This window comes from Eublepharis macularius, chromosome 8 (genome assembly GCF_028583425.1).
Source record: "Eublepharis macularius isolate TG4126 chromosome 8, MPM_Emac_v1.0, whole genome shotgun sequence".
In the NCBI taxonomy this organism is placed as follows: domain Eukaryota; kingdom Metazoa; phylum Chordata; class Lepidosauria; order Squamata; family Eublepharidae; genus Eublepharis; species Eublepharis macularius.
Genome location: NC_072797.1, coordinates 70,810,420 through 70,827,515, shown reverse-complemented (window position 1 = coordinate 70,827,515; position 17,096 = coordinate 70,810,420). Strand labels below are relative to the sequence as shown.

Sequence of the window (17,096 nt, the reverse complement as noted above, 5' to 3'; positions counted from 1 at the left end):
ACCAGGTGCCTGGTATTCTTCCAGGCCTTGCAATGCCCCTATACTCACAACAAGATTAACAATAATATTACTGTTATTACCAGAAGCACTAGCTGTAATATAAGCATCAGTAGTAGTGTGAAGCCTCATTTATTTACTTACCTATAGCAGGCATATTAGAAAGTGCTACATAGCTTGGATGATGAACAATACTGATGTTAAAAGTAGCTTTCATGGCAGGTTCATCAAAGCATGGATAAACTCTCCTTGCATCTGCTGGCTGTAGCAGAGAAGCAACCAGCCACCTAAATTAAGAATATGAATAACTTAGTCTGCCTGACTGAACTGGGAACCATATGTGTATGGAAGCAGGCTTCCATATGCTTATGCATACCCCTAAGGTGGTTCTGGGTCTAGCCCAATCCAGCAGCTGGAGATGTGAACAGGGAAACCCATAATATAAAATACAATCCTGCCAATCAGATGTATGGGTTGGAAAGGGAGTGATTAGCCATTGCCAGAAACAGAGTATTCTGGAGCATGCTGATGAACCACACCTTTGGACTAGCCCAGTGGTTCTCATATCTCTGTCTATTTTTAGCCACTTCATTCCCTAGATAGTGGTCCAAGGGCCAACTATGTATTCCATCATATAAGCAAGTAGTCTGACTTGATAATAATGAAACTGACACTACCTAACAGGAAAGGATTATAAATTATATAACACATGTACTCAGGAACAACGTTGTACAAAATACAAATAACATATTTCTTACATAACATTGAGTCTAGTGGAGTCTTACATGCTAACTGATTATAATTATTAGTTTTTAATGCATTAGTCTTTATACCGTTCAGTTTTTGATTTTTTTTGTTGCAAAACAGCTACTCTTCTGGAAAAAAATCCACAAATACTTTACATACAATATCAGAACAAAAACCTCAATTCAATGATTAAGAAAGCATTCTGGAAGAGGCACTGCTGGAAGAGTACTTGAATAAATCCACACATGGTTTTTTACTGGAAACTGAGGGCACAGTGCCTCAGTTCTACCTCCTACCTAAGATTCCTAAGGGAAACTTTCCCACCCCTGGCAGACCTATTGTCTCAAGGTGTGGTTCTGTTTTGGAACCTCTGGCGATGTATCTGGATTCTTTAAAAAAAAACCCCTTTTCATCTTATTTGAGACACCATGGATTTTTAAATCACATTAACAGCATCCAGGAGATAATAGAGGAGGCTATTTTTGTGACCATGGGTGCTGTCTGCCTATATACAAACATTCCTCAGGACAATGCTGGACCTCTTGCAAGACATTTTTGATAAGAGGGAGATTTCACCAGTCCAGCCACATTTTTTTTAATGCCAACTAGCCAAAATATGTTTGAAAAAGAATTGCTTTCAGTTTCAGGGCCAATTATTTTGCCAAATGTCAGACATGGCTATGGGGAGCAAATTCACCCTGAACTGGCAAATCTGTTTATAGATAGATTAGAGAATAACTTTATCCTCCAGGGAGATTACATTTATAGGGAGAGCATTATCCTTTACAAACATTTTTGGATGATATCTTCATCATTTGGAAAGGCTTTCCTTATTCAGTCTGGCCAGTTTATCGTTACTATACATAACAGCATTAAATCTGAAATGTCTGGTGATAGATCTAGGGTTAATTTTTTTGGATGTATTTGTGAAGAAGGAAGACAGGATGATACATGCATATCTTTTCAAAAAACCCATAGATGCTAATTCTTTTCTAGCTGGTGATAGTTTTCACCCTTTCCATTGAAAAGAAACTTGCCTTTTTTCAAGATGCTGAGAATTAGGAGGAATTGCAGACAAGATATGGACTTCTATAGACAAGCCAGCATACTAACAAGACAGTTAAAGGATAGAGGATACTCCACTAGAGTTCTTAAACAAGCTTTTTATAAAGCAAGGAACACACCCAGAGAATCTCTTTTAAAACCCAGAATCCATAACAACAACACTGAGAGAGAAAAATTGCAGTCTCTGCTGGTTAAACATTTCTGGCCCTGAACCACCCTGATAAGGATCTCAGGTTCTAGATTGAGAAAATGCAGGTGCAGAAGTCACAATAAATCCAACATCTGAAGAAAAGGGAGACATTCTGCATCTCTATACTGGAAACCTTGGTGCCTAAAGGTTTAAATGAAGAAATTGACTGGCTGTGCGTGTAAACAATGTTGTGTGGTCTTTTGCTGCTCAAGGTTTTTCTTTTGGGGAGTTTAGTGGGCTGCCAGAAAATAGGGCAATGTACTTTTGAGCGGATGCAATCATCATTCCAGAGGCTGTGCTATACCTCATTGACACTCATACTACTGCATCATCTCTCCCTCCCCTTTCTACAGCATATAGTTTAGGTGCATGAGCAGCTTTTTGTTTTATTTGTTTCATCTTTGGTCAGTAATAGTATCCAGCACTTCGTCTTGAATTTTACATTCTTGACCTGGCTATAGATTTCCTATATTTCATTTTGTTATTTGGCCCACTCCTTTTTCAAAAAAAAAATCTAAATTGGGATTTAATTAGCTGTTTCTCTTTTTTTGTATGGGCAAAGGAAGCACAACTCCTACTATGTATCAGTGCCCCCTGACTTCTTTTCATGCTGCTCTGAGGTAGAATTCTAAGAAATTCACTCCATATTATTTTAAATTTCATCTCAGTGTGAATACTTTTTATTAAAACATATTTATTTGATACTGATTTTCCACTCACCATTCTGATATTAACCATTATACATTTTTGTTTTTCCCTTTCACCATTTTTTCTCTATTTTAGGTTCAGTATGTGCAAGGTCATGTATGTTTTATTTATGCATTTTATTGATTGGGTGCTGTCTTTGATACTTACATACCACTGAGGAAGGACTTTGGACCAAAATGTGTCTGGTTTTATTGGTTTTGTACTTATTGCTATTAGTTGTACTATTATACCTGTATATTAATGTTTTTATGTTATGTATATGCAAGGTTTTAGTACGTATATGTACAACCATATGATGCTGTGACAGAACTGACATAAAAATGTCAGGATTGCCAAATGCTGTATCTAGCAAGAGGCAGGTAAAGGCTTGAAACAGCAGCAGGAAGGGAGGTTGACTGACAGGTCCCTCTCCACTTCTGTAGTTAGCCAGAGAGAATGGCAGCTGGTGTTAGAATGATGAGCTGACAGTTGGTTTTAACAGAATGAGGGATTGATGAAGCACTTTTAGTTTTTATACTAAAGTGGGACAGGCAGCGCTAAATTTTACTGAGACACAAGAGATCTGAGATAGGAGTTTCCCCTTTGGCCAAAGAAAAGGGTTTATAGTTTTGTATAACTGTAACTCCTGCCCAGTATCTGAAGAGGGTTTTAACTCAGTGGAGTACCTTGAGGTCTGCAGTAAAAGGTGTGCTGTGTGTGTGCATAAATTGGGAGCACTTAATCTGTGAAGGGATGAAAAAGGAAGAACCGTACTTCAAACAGATCAATTCTGATAACACCAACCTCTGTCATCTAAATCAGCAACCCAATAAACCATACCAAGTGTTTTGTGCCTCATGTCTGTGCAAAAAAACCCTACTTCAGCTTTTAAGTATCTGCCTATTTATCTAACTATCCATCCTAACTGTGAATAAACCTTCTGTCATCTTTAAACTTCAACAAGCCTCATGTGCTAGTTTCATTTCTAGGGACACGTAAACCCATTTTCCCCTCTACTTAAACTTGGCTGGGTAACATCACAATGAATACATGTCTTAAGGGTGGGACAATAAAGAAAGTCAAAGCTCTACCAACACAACCACACTACTAAAGGCTTCCCAGCCCAGTAAACAGCTTCATACACTTTGGGAGAAAATTTTACCTCAGAATAGAGGAAGGAGAGTACCAACTAGAGAAAGCAAAGGATTTACAGCAGATGCTTTTAATCTAATCTATGTATTCCTATTAAACTTTATACTGATGTGTTTAATTCATATTTTATATATTTTAGGCTGTTCCAACGTCCTTGGTTACCCTTGGTTTGTTGTTTTTCACTCCCCTTTTTGTTGTCTTTACATGTTTAGAACACTTTCCCATAAAAAGAATACTAAAATGTTTTCTGTGGCACAGATAAATAACATATCTTGCTCATAAAAGTTAGCTTGGAATGAACTTATTTACAAAACATCCTAACATAAATTCCTCTTGAAATTTATTCTACATGAATAAATGTAGAAGTTGTAGACAACTTCATGAGGCTTAATGAGGACAACTGCAATTTTATTCTTACAAACCCTGCATAACGGTATTAGTGAAAGTCTTTCAATACTCATATGTTTTTAATCATGATTTCTAATTTTTTCTCAAATTAAATTGCTTCTGTTGCCAAGAAGTAAAACGTACTAGCAGTTCTAAACAAGTGCATGTCCTCCAATCTGAGTTGGCAGCTGCCTGAAGAAACAAAGTCCTGTCCCTTCAATAGACTTCACAGAATGGTATTTACCAAGTGATGTTATTTCCTTCTAAACACTGACAAGCTTCAGCTGTCCATTTCCACACAGCACAATCCTAAGCAAAGTGACTCCAGTCTCAGCCCATTCATTTCAATGGACTTAGACTGGAGTAACTCTGCTTAGGATTGTGCTTAAGTCTCTGTTAAAAGGAAAGGACATTATTCTCCAGGCCTTTAGGAGCCCTACCTCCAACGTTTCATAGAAGAAAATAGGGGTATGTTTGTGTACCCATAGCACCTGTGTTCACTCTTTAAGGTTTACAGTCTGACACCACTCTAATTATACACTGTTGAAAGCTCTTCTCTCCCTGCTATAAGTAACAATTTAATTATTTAATTATGTTCTTAGAATATTTAACATACAATTCAAATGTATACCTCATTTAATATCTGAGTAGGAATGGAATTGTGTCCAAGAGTGTGTTTGAATGCATCAGATTCAAGGCTCATTCACCCTTTTCTTGTAGACTTAAATTGCAATCCTAAGCAAAGTTACTCCTGTCTAAGCTCATTGATTTCAATAGGGTTATATTGGTGTAACTCTGTTTAGGACTGCACTGTCAAGAGCAATCCTGAGCATGTAACTCCTATTGAGTTTCTTCCTAGTGGGAACTAGTAGGCAATAAGAACTGATTTAATGCACTTGATGAAGAAACTCACAATAACTTATATTTCAATTTATCTATTAGTCTTTAAAGATACTACAAGATTCTTTTTTGCTTTTCACGGACAGCAGTTCTATCAACAGCCACACAACATCAGACACGAAATTAAATGAAACCTCATTGAACAGTGATAGTATTTTCTGAATAATGGATACTGAGAACAAGCAACTGATAATTTCCATCATACTCCATCCAGTCACTGCCAGACTACACGGACCTTGATAAGACTACAAAGGCGATCTTGTGGAAAAATACTTTGAAGATTTCAACTTGTACCAACATTAAAGAGAATGTATACAAAATACATAGGTGGTATTTAACGCCTAAGAAGATTGCGCATGGAAATGCAAATATGTCAGATAAATGCTGGAAATGTAAAAAGCATGAAGGATCATTTTATCGTATGTGGTGGACTTGTGAGGTAGCTAAGCAATACTGGGGAGATATAATAGAAATAATTAATGAGGTTTTGCAAACCCAAATAAATAAGAACCCAGAATTGCTGCTACTGAACTTGGGAATGGAAGATGTTCCAATGCAGTACAGAACATTGTTATTTTACATGACTACAGCAGCAAGACTTTTGTATGTGCAGAAATGGAAAGTGCAAGAAATATCAACTATAGAAGATTGGATTTACAAATTGCTGTACATGGCTGAGATGGACAAAATGACAAGAAAACTTAAAGATCTTGATCCAGGAGAATATACTGCAGTCTGGGAGAAATTGAAACAATATCTAGAAAAAAAATGGGATGTGAAAGGAGGATTGTGGCAGCTTGAGAATTATTAATATGTGACTTTATAAAGGGGAGAGAGAAAAACAGGTTTCGCTTACCGTAACTGTTGTTCATCTAGGTCTTCCGTGCAGGCACACATGGGACTGCGCACGCGCAGGCCTGCCGATACCGGAGATTTTTATAGCTCAAAGCCACCAGGGGGCGCTCTCGCCTTCCACCGCGCATGCGCGGCCATTTTCCCGCCTAAATGGACTATAGAAGGCGGAGCGCCCCACACATACCCTCAGTTCCCCTTTCGCCGCCGTACTACTCTCAATTATACTATACAGCGGGGAAGGAGGGAGGGCATGTGTGCCTGCACGGAAGACCTAGATGAACAACAGTTACGGTAAGCGAAACCTGTTTTTCATCCACGGTCTTCCTGTGCAGTCCCACATGGGAGATTATAAAGCTTAATACCTGGGTGGAGGTGCCACAGTAAAGTCACTCAAAAATAGAATGCAACACTGCGGTGCCCACTGCAGTCTCCTTCCGGTCCAGAACGTCCAGCGCATAATGCTTGATAAAGGTATCCGCTGAAGCCCACGTCGCCGCTCTACAGATGTCATGCAGAGGAACACCTCTCAGCAGAGCCGCAGATGACGCCAAGGACCTAGTGGAATGGGCATGCACCTCCAAAGGACAAGGTAAATGAGCAGAATCATAACATGTTAAAACTGTTTGAACAACCCATCTCGCAATAGACTGAGATGTCGCTTTCTTTCCCCTCTTTTGTCCTGCAAAACAGACAAACAAATTAGAATCCAAACGAAAAGGCTTGGTACGATCCAAGTAAAAGAGAAGAGCCCTGCGCACGTCCAACGAATGGAGGGCCCTCTCCGCATCAGAAGACTGCATCGGGAAAAAAACAGGTAAGGCAATGTCCTGAGACAAATGAAACTGAGACACCACTTTAGGTAAAAAGTCAACTTTAGTCCGTAAGACCACCTTGTCCGCATGAAACTTCAAATAGGGGGGTTCTGACGAAAGCGCAGCCAATTCCCCCACCCTTCTGGCTGAAGTGATCGCCACCAAGAAAGCCACCTTCAAAGTAAGGTAGCGTAAAGGACAGGTAGCTAGAGGTTCAAAAGGTTTAGACATCAATTTAGTCAATACTAGCGGTAAAGACCATTGAGGGACAATAGCCCGAACAGGGGGGTACAAATTATTCAGTCCTCTGAGAAACAATTTCGAAGTGTAGTGTGAGAAGACTGATTTCCTATCTATAGGAGGATGGAATGCCGAAATTGCTGCCAAATATACTTTAACAGAACTATTGGCTAAACCCCCTAATTTAATCTCCCAAAGGAATTCCAAAACCTCAGGCAAAGAGGAAGAGAAAGGGTCCAAATTCCGGCTGCGGCACCACCCAGAAAAGCGTTCCCATTTGAACGCATAGGACTGTCTCGTGGAAAGGCGTCTAGCATTCAACAAAACATGAGCTACAGCTTCAGAAAACCCCGATGGTGAATTATCAGCCACGCCGTCAGTTTGAGTCGTTGAATGTCGTGATGCAAAACCCCGTGCCAGGACAGAAGGTCTGGAACGAGTGGCAATCTGATCGACTGCGACTGCAATCGAAGGAGAGTGTGAAACCAAGGTTGTCTCGGCCAAAAAGGGGCTATCAGTATGACCGTCGCCCCCTCCCCTTGGATTTTGCTCAGAACCCTGGCCAACAGGGGGAATGGGGGAAATGCATAACACAGAGGACCCGACCACTCGACTTGAAATGCATCCCCATCGGACCCGGGGCCTAGACCCCCCCTGGAGCAATAGCGATGGGCCTTGCGATTGTCCAGTGTGGCAAAGAGGTCCAGTTCCGGGAAACCCCACATCGAGAAGATCGGAACGAGGTACTTGTCCCGAAGAGACCATTCGTGAACATCCCGGTGTAGTCTGCTCAGCTGATCTGCTTGGAGATTCTCCACCCCCGGGATGTGTACCGCTCTCAGCCAAACCGAGTTCTGTATGGCCCAAGTCCACAGCTTCATCGCCTCGGTACAAAGGGTCGCCGATGCCGTGCCACCCTGTTTGTTGACATAAAACATTGCAGTCGTGTTGTCCGTCAACACTTGCACTGATTTGTTGCGCACGGTATCTGAAAAGGAGATCAGTGCATTTGAAATAGCCCTAAGCTCAAGGAGATTAATATGTTCCGAGCGTTCGGCCTGAGACCATGTGCCGTGAGCAAAGGCACCCTCACAGTGAGCTCCCCAACCCAACAGGGAAGCATCAGTGGTTATGGACAAGTGAGTTTGACGATAGCCAAACTCCACACCCTTAAATAGATTCGCATCTGCCAACCACCATTCTAACGAGGCCACCACCCGTCGAGGGACTGATAAACGCTTGTTCTGGGAATCAGAGTTGGGAGAAAAACTGGCATTAAACCACATTTGTAATGGCCGCATGAACAGCCTGGCAAACGGAACCACAGCCGTAGTAGAGGCCAAACAACCCAAGAGAGTCTGGATAAAATGAGCTGATTGAAAACGGCAGCGCTGCAGCCGAAGGACCATGCCCTTAATCCTGGCCGCCCTGTCTGAGGGCAGGAAGCCAGCATTCTTGATCCCATCCAAGACTACTCCTATAAATTGTACAGACCGTACTGGGGTCAATTTTGACTTTTTCTGATTAACGAAAAGACCCAACCTAAGACATAAATCCAAAGTCAGGGACACTTGGGTAAACACGTCATCAGCAGAACTTCCAACCAGAAGCCAATCATCCAGGTACGGGAAGATTCGACAGCCCTGTAACCTCAGATGGGCCACCACCACAGCTATACACTTCGTAAAGACCCTAGGAGCAGTAGCTAAACCAAAGGGTAAAACCCGGTACTGGTAAATTTTACCATCATAAGTAAAACGTAAATACTTCTTATGTTCAGGAAAAATGGAGATATGGAAATAAGCGTCCTTCAAATCAAGGACAGCAAACCAGGAGTGTCTAGGTAAAAGGGTCAGAACCATTTGCAAAGTGACCATTTTAAACTTTCGAATTTCTATAAGTTTATTAAGGGCCCGTAGGTCTAAAATGGGTCGAAGACCACCATCTTTCTTTTCCACCAGAAACAGGTTAGAGTAAAAACCGAAGGGGGCAGGATCACAGGGCACCTCTTCAATTGCACCCTTCTGAATCAGGGTGGCCAATTCAGTTAAGATCTCCGTATGAGGAGGTCCGGAAGAAAAGACAGGGAGACTCAGGTAAGGTAAACTCACAAACTCAATTTTATAACCATACTGAACAATATCAGAAACCCAAACATCGGAACCGATGGACAGCCACTCCCTCCAGTAAGCATGTAGCCTGAACCCAAACATAGGCTCAGGTCCCTGTAATTGTCAGAATTGCTTCTGGGCGTGGGGGGCGTCCTTAGCCTGTTGATGCTGAGAACCAGGCTTGGGACGGTGACCTTGTCTGCGCCTGGAAAAGGATTGTTGAGGGCTCTGGTAACTCCTCTGAGACTGATACGAATACCCCTGATAAGGCTGGTACCGATATGATCTGCCCCGCTGAGAAGATCTGAAGTAAGGTCTGGCGGGATGCTGAGGAGCCTGGTGCAGAACACCATAGGACCGTGCTGTGAGACGATCCGTTCTCTTTTTCGACAGGTATTCATCTGTCTTCTCAGAAAAAAGGAGTGTCCCCTCAAAAGGTAAGTCCTCTACTTTGTTCCTCGTCTCAGGCGGGAGAGCAGTCGTGCGGAGCCACGCAAATCGCCGCAAAACCACTGCAGAGAGCAAGGAACGTGCAGACGTATCGGACAAACTCCTGCTCGTATTAATCTGGTGCCTCGAGAGGCGGGTGGCCTCCTCCTGGATGACACGCAGGAGGGTCCGCTGGTCTTCAGGGAGTTTGGGAAGGAAAGCAGCCACTTTCTTCCACAGGAAGAGCTGGTAAGCCGACATCATAGCCGCATAGTTAGCCACTTTGATGGCAAAAGCAGCAGAGGTGTACAATTTCCTCCCTAGAGTATCAATCTTTCTACTGTCCTTGTCAGTAGGAGCCGACATGGAACCTTGTTTGCCCCTTGCCTGCATCTCCTCAGTGACTAAGGAGGAAGGAGGTGGATGGACAGCCAAGAACGGATGGTTTTCGTCCTTTGTACGATAAAGGCCTTCCACTTTTCGGTTAGTGGCGGGGATAGAAGCAGGCTTAGCATTGAGCTTCTTCCACAACTCAACAAAACCATCGATCAGCGGAAAGGCTACGGAAGGAGTGGAACCCGAGTAGATATGCTGGTAGATCTTATCAGTAAATTTCGACTCCGTAGAGGTCGTTTCCAAATCCAGTGCTTTAGCCATTCGCTGAAGCAATTCATTATAGGCTCTGAAGTCGTCCGTCGGCGAAGGTTCTTCCGCTGGGCCAAGTTCAGCATCAGGCGAATCCGAAGGAGGGGACTCATAACCCCTTGGTCGGTTCCGATGGTAATCAACCTCAGAAAGGTGCGGTGTTCCATGCGAGTCGCCATAGGATCGGATCCGAAAGGAAGGAGACATCGAGTCCCCTCGAAAAGAGCGGTCCGATCGGAGTGGACTATCCCCCCTGTAGTATGAGGCCGCCCGGCCCTCACTGCTGTATCGCTCCCTCGATCGGCTCCGAGTCGGGTACGGGCTGTATCTACGGCCCGATCCACTTCGATAACTCCGACCCGATCTGATGGACCCGGACTCATGGGAGGTCGATCGCGGGCGTCCCGTAGGGGTCGGGGGTTTCTCTACCGGAACCGGGTCCTCTTGGGAAGAGGTCAAGACAGGAACCGGGTCGGGATCCTTGCGCCTCTTTTCCGGTGGGTCGGAACCGAGCGCACCCGAAGGGGCCGGTAGCGGAGAGGAAAGTAACTGCTCCAGAACCGCCTTGTCCCTTTTGGAAGAATGTTTTCTCTTCTTCTTCTTCTGCTTGTCAGAGTCGGACGGAGCGGATGGTTCTCCCGTTGTCTCCGAAGCGACTGCACCCTGAGACGGTGGAGGCGTCGGTCGTGACACCGAAGGCGTCCGGCTCCGAGACGCAGCTCGATCCAAGGCTGGTGCAGCAGATGAAGTCGAGGGCGGTCGGCTCCGAGGGAGCTTCGGAACCGATGGTGCTGGTTCCGACGCGCTCCGAACCGAGGAGGACGAGCGATCTCTCGGTCTCGACTCCGAATGACTCGGGGAAGGTAAGGCGCGAGGGGTCCTCGAGCTCACGGTTTCGGCCGGCCGAGGAGTGGATCCGGGCGCAGCAGATGGAGGTGCCTTCGCCGGAGGGTCCACAACAGACATGGCACGTTGCCACAGCGAGGCGTGCAAACGGTCCGCCCTCTCCGCCCTGGCCTTCGAAGTAAAGGCACGGCAATGTTTACAGGCCTGGGTATTATGGGTTTCCCCGAGGCAATAAAGGCAATTAGAATGGCCGTCTGACCTGGTCATCTTTCGATTACAGGAGACGCATCGTTTGAACAAAGCAGTATCCGACATCGCGAACGAGTAGAAGAGCTAAAAACCTCATCTATCGGCGGCGAAAAGGAAACTGAGGGTATGTGTGGGGCGCTCCGCCTTCTATAGTCCATTTAGGCGGGAAAATGGCCGCGCATGCGCGGTGGAAGGCGAGAGCGCCCCCTGGTGGCTTTGAGCTATAAAAATCTCCGGTATCGGCAGGCCTGCGCGTGCGCAGTCCCATGTGGGACTGCACAGGAAGACCGTGGATGAAGTAACTTTACCATTAATGGGGAAACTTAGCTATTAATTAATCTAAGCTAATATTAGTAATAAGGAGATTGTATTAAAAATAGATAGTTTGAACAGTGAAATGTAGATTGATATATTAGAAAATTGGAGATATAGAAGAATTTGAACATGCTTAGAATAAGTGATATAACATATATAGGATTTAGAAAAATTATGGTTAAGAGTAATTTGAGTAATAAGAGGGGTTTGGGATTGGAAAGCTGTTGGAAGTCAGTAAGGAGGGGGGGAAGGGGGGCTGATATAATTTAGATAAGACGGGGAATTTGTGTATTGAATAACATTGTATGTACTCACCAATAACATTTTTTTAAAAAAAAAAGACTACAAAGGCGATCTTATTTTTTATGAAGAAGTCATCCCATCCAATTCCTTTCGTAAGGCATGATCATTCCTCAGATGTGCAATACAGACACACCATCAGCAGAATACAGCTCTATAGCGGGGGTCCCCAACCTTTTTGAGCTGGCAGGCACATTTGGAATTCTGACACACTGTGGTGGGCACAGCAACAAAATGGCTGCAACAAAATGGCTGCTATAGGAGATGAAGCCAGCCACAAAATGGCTGCTATAGCTTACCTTCAGTTACACAGTGAAGTTTTGTTTTAAAAAATTTGCACAGCCAATCAATACTCCAATGGTAAATCAGAAGCCATGCTTTGCAAAAGACCCATCTGGCCCCATGCATTTTCTAAAAACACTTGGCAGGCTCCACAAAAGGTGTCGGCAGGCACAACTGTACCCATGGGCACCACGTTGGGGACCCCTGTTCTACTGAAAAATTAAACTGAAAAGCAAATTATCCCAGTTATTTCCAGCAAACGTAAGTGCGCAGATTGTAGGTTTTCGCTTTCTCTAATTCCTTCTCTTATTCTTTTAAACACAAGGTAACAAAACATAAATAATGTTATGCCAAAGTATAAACAATTCTTGTATTTGGTTCTTCATTAATAAGCTTTTGCTAGTTTCACACTTTTTCTAGCTCACTGCAGATCAAGTAAGTTCCTCACAAGTTTATATTATTATCTCAGAGGGCATGCAGCCATTATTAAGAAAAACCACAGTTGTATTTAACACCCCTGTGCAGTATGTCTGGAAAGAACAACTTCTAAATTTACAAGATAGTCATTTTTGTTTTTTTATCTAACATACTGTGGCAGACAGGACTGGTCTCACCTCCGCCTCTCCTGAGAATCAAGCAATGATAGCGGACAGAATGCTGGACCAGTATGGTTGGTGTCTATTGGAAGTGAGAGGGGGAGAAGGCTTTTGGACACTGCTGAGGAAAGGCAGCAGTGATATTGCTGGCTGTTAAAACTTATTCTGGTACCTAGTAACCATTCACTGTTTAAACACAAGATAGCGATATGTTTTTGCAATCATTCTCTTCAGTGTTCTATCTTGTAAATAAACGTTATTTTTGTTTCTGTTTAACCCTGGCTGGCTTGAAATTGTGGGCTGAGTGAAAATATCACACACACAAACCTCAAACACTCTGGTCACAACAAATGGGCCAAATTTAAGTAAATGGTGGCAGCATATATGGAAAGTAAACACTGAGCTCCCTTTCACCAATAGCCCTGGGCAGTAGCTGGGTAAGAGGAAATAAATACTGGGAACTGGCTGCTTGTCTGGTAGAGTCTCCGGGGAAGAAATAGGGGACCTGGTGTGGATTTGGGTTATAGCTGCCTTAGAGGTTAGACAGGTGGTATGTTGTAATTGCCCTCCACTGCCTGGGAAGCCCTCAAACCTATGAAGGGAGATTTAAGGAGAATGGCAGTGTGTAAGGTGGTCACAAAGTTGTCTGCCTTCCCTTTATGCTTTTTTTATCTTTCCTTACATGCCGCCACCCATCTTAAACTTCCCTTTACAGGATACCAACTGTCACTGGCCTAGCATTCCATCCACTCTCATTGGTTGATTCACAGGAGAGGTGGAGCTGGGACCAGTCTTGTCCAGCACACATGCTCTGGCAAAGAAAAAAAATCCTAGTGATAGGGTTATAACTAGGCTTGCCATTCCCCCATCGGGGGCGGGGGATCCCCTGCTCCCACCTCTTCAACCTGCCCCCACTCACCTGGCCAGCAGGGAGGCGTGTCCCCCAGGGTACCCCACTGGCAGCGCAGATATACCCCCAAGCAGCACAGTGAGCCCCCGCACCCCACCGCAGTGCATTCCTGCACTCTGCAACTGGCCTGTTTTGGGCCAAATTGGGCCCGCCAGGGGGGGGCGAGTCAGCCCTTTGGGGAGTGCGCTCGTGCTCCCAGGCCACCCTTTGACACAGGTGATGATGTCACTTCCCAGAAGTGATGTCGTCACACGCACACAGTAGCGCGCACGAAGGAGAACACAGAAGCCAGCACAGGGTAAGTGCCAGTGTCCCAGTCTCCCGCCAGGGGACTTAAGGGACCTGGCAACCCTAGTTATAACATATGTTATTATCCCATAAAATCAAGCATTCTGCACTAATCTACGCTATGTAATCCCCCTTCTCAGTGAGGAAGGCGGACTATAGATGACATAAATAAATAAAGTATATTTCTTCCTAAAAATAAAAAAATTGTCCAGACATAAGTAATTTTTACAAATTGTATTTGCAGAAAGTATAAACACATAAAAACTATAGGAGGTAAAAGACACAAAACAATCAATTGGTTATTCCAATAACCAGAACACATGCACAACTAATAATTTTGTTCCATCTTTGCAGCCACCAATTTAATGGTGCCAGTTTTCCAGAATATTACTTGGTGTCATCTAACAAACTATTAATTTCATAGATCAACTGATCCAATAAGAAAAAACAGAGATATTTAGATATAAATTATTTACATACTGGAAAGTGCAGCAGGTAATGTGGTAAGTCCAGCACAATTCTTTCTCCATAAATTGATTATTTTGTGGAACTTTTTTATAGTGACCATCCAAAATTCCAACAGCTATCTGCAGGATAGGCTGTTCTCTAGATCAGAAATTTTATTTATTTATTTATTGTCCGCCTTTCTCAATGAGATCCAAGACATATTATACAGTGCAAGTGAAATACAGTATAATCAACAGCTAGTACATTTCCTGAACAAAGTACAATTAACAACAGGACATTCAGTTATCATTTTAGAAAATTTGGCAACAACCATAAAGACCTGCACAGAAATGAAATATTTCTGAAACAAAGCACAACTAATTTACATGGCACGTTTACCAACCTGGAAATTCCCTAGTAGAGGCATATCTACCTCAGCAGACAGTACCCAATAGTGTAGTGTATAGGCCCTGTTCCTACCAAGATATCTCTCTGAGCTATTTCTTCTGACATAACCCTATAATGTTGGTATAAAGACCTCAAGTGTCAGCCCTATATAGCAACGAAGAGAGCAGTTTTAACAACAGAATCTTAAAGGATGGGTTTGTTCAGCCTTTAGTCTGGTGGAAGGTGGTCTCTCCAGCCATAAACTGGGGGGGGGGGGGAATCCCAAGAAATAATTTGTTCCATCTCCTGACTATCTAGTGGAGTGCCCACATGCGTGGCTGAAGACATCTTAAGTAGTCTTGTAATTAAAAGCCATTTATGGTCATTCCCCAGAGAGTTTTACAGTAACCATTTCTCAGCAGTTCTTCAGAGCCTCCCAAACAGAGAAGGCAGCTCCTCCCCACAGTGGCACGGAGTAACCTTGCGAGGGAGAAGCGCCAGCAATATATAGGTGCCGCCCGCCAGGCATCCTCGGCCGCGCTCTGCTTCCCACGCCCAGCCCGGCAGCTCTTCCGGCCACAGAAGAGGCGCGCGCCCTTACCTCCTCTCACCCTGGTCCTCGTAGGCGCTGCAGAAGAGCCCGCGGAAAGCGCCTTCGCTGAAGAGGAGGCCGTCGAAGGCCAGGCGCAGCTCGTAGAGGGCGCCGGCGCGCAGCCTCTCGCGCAGCTCCAGCACGGCGAACTGGTGGCGCTCGGCCAGCCACAGCTCGGCCAGGGGCACGCGGCTGGCGTTGGCGCCGCTGCCGAGGCGGGGCCCGGCCAGCGGCCCCCAGACGGCGGTGCTGCTGTAGGCCAGTTGGTGGCTGTGCAGGAGCACCCTGGTGGTCTCCTGGCGGCAGCGTACCGTGATGTTCACCCAGCCGGAGAAGGTGCGGGGCTCGGGCAAGCCGGGCGCCAGGTGGGGCCACAGCAGCAACGAATAGTGCAGGGGCACCAAGGCAGCGGGGAGGCGCAGGCGGTCCCAGGGGCCAGGGGGCCGCGCGCTGGCGGGGCTGGGGCCGACGGAGGGCGTCGGCGGGGCGGCGTCTGAGCCCTTCCGCAGCCTCTCGTCCGCCAGCCGTTGGAGGCTGCGCCCGTAGAGCACGGCCAGCACTAGCAGCGCCACGAGCAGGGCGGCCAGCAACAGCGCCAGCAGCGCGGCTGCCCTCCTGCCCACGTAAAAGCCCGACGGCGACCTAGCGCCCATCTCCCTGCGCGCCTCCTCGCCGAGGCGTCTAACTGCGGCCTCGCCTCAGGCGGACGGCGAATAAGAGCTGGCGGGCCGGGCCGGGGGTGGGCGAAGGCAGGGCGGAGGTGGAGTCCCTCTTCTCCTCGGGGGGTGGGAAGGGACGGGCGGACGGAGGCTTTTTTCTCGGGCGGACGGAGCCTTCCGCTCTTTGGTGGGGCTTGGCGGCCGCTGGGACTCACCTCGGGAGGATGCCTCGCGGGACTGGGCGATCCTTCGGCCTCTCTCTCGCAGTACTGCCGAGAGCTGAGGGGCCTGAAAGCATCGCCCTTTCCCGAAAGAGTGAGAGCTGCTTGGAGCCGGTTTGCCCGATTCCTTCCTTGCAGCTTAGAGCGCGCAGCTGACGCTGGAAACTCCTGTATCATGCATTTAATGGACATTGAATAGCTGACGGGCCGAAAACATATAAAACCCCACTGAACCCCACAGAAATCGATTCCCAGTTCCATATTTGCAATTCTTGGTTACTTACCCAATATTTAAATAGATCTGCAGTGCCCTCCAATAGAAGCTTTAGACCACCTTATCTCATATGTTCTTGGAATCCAGAAAAGGTGCCTTGCAGGGTGCCCTAGAGTGGTGCCTGGTCACCTTCTTGTACGAGTGGCATGCTTTTAGGAATCCTGTGGGATTGGACTGTAAAATGGCAAAATATTAAGAAAATACTGCACTCCAAAATAATCTTTGAACCTCTTATCCCATACATCCCTGAAATCAAGAGGTGGTGCCCAGGTGGTGCAGCATGGTACACACAGAGCATTATATAATTTTTGCTCAATGTGCGTCAGAGCAGCTCTCTTTAAAAAATCTTTGTATTGCTAAATAGCTGAAGAATAAGAATCTGAGCATGCCACATCCCAGAATTAGTTTCAGACTCCCAACTGATACATGTCTGGTACCATCCCCAATCTACATAGCCTGTGACAGGAAGGAAAACTAGTCATATCAGTGGTTCTAGAGCCACTAGAGTATATA

At 45.4% G+C, this 17,096-nt stretch overlaps 1 protein-coding gene across 1 annotated transcript in view; it reads right to left on the bottom strand.

Moving 5' to 3' along the window:
• Positions 1-16,082, bottom strand: part of LVRN (laeverin) — a 105,385-nt gene extending 89,303 nt beyond the window's left edge. The window contains exons 1-2 of the mRNA XM_054987546.1: positions 15,439-16,082; positions 142-284 (exon numbers count right to left, since the gene is read on the bottom strand). Of these exons, the coding sequence (XP_054843521.1) occupies positions 142-284; positions 15,439-16,082 (787 nt within the window). The remainder of the gene's footprint in view (positions 1-141; positions 285-15,438) is intronic.
• Positions 16,083-17,096: the final 1,014 nt, after the last annotated feature.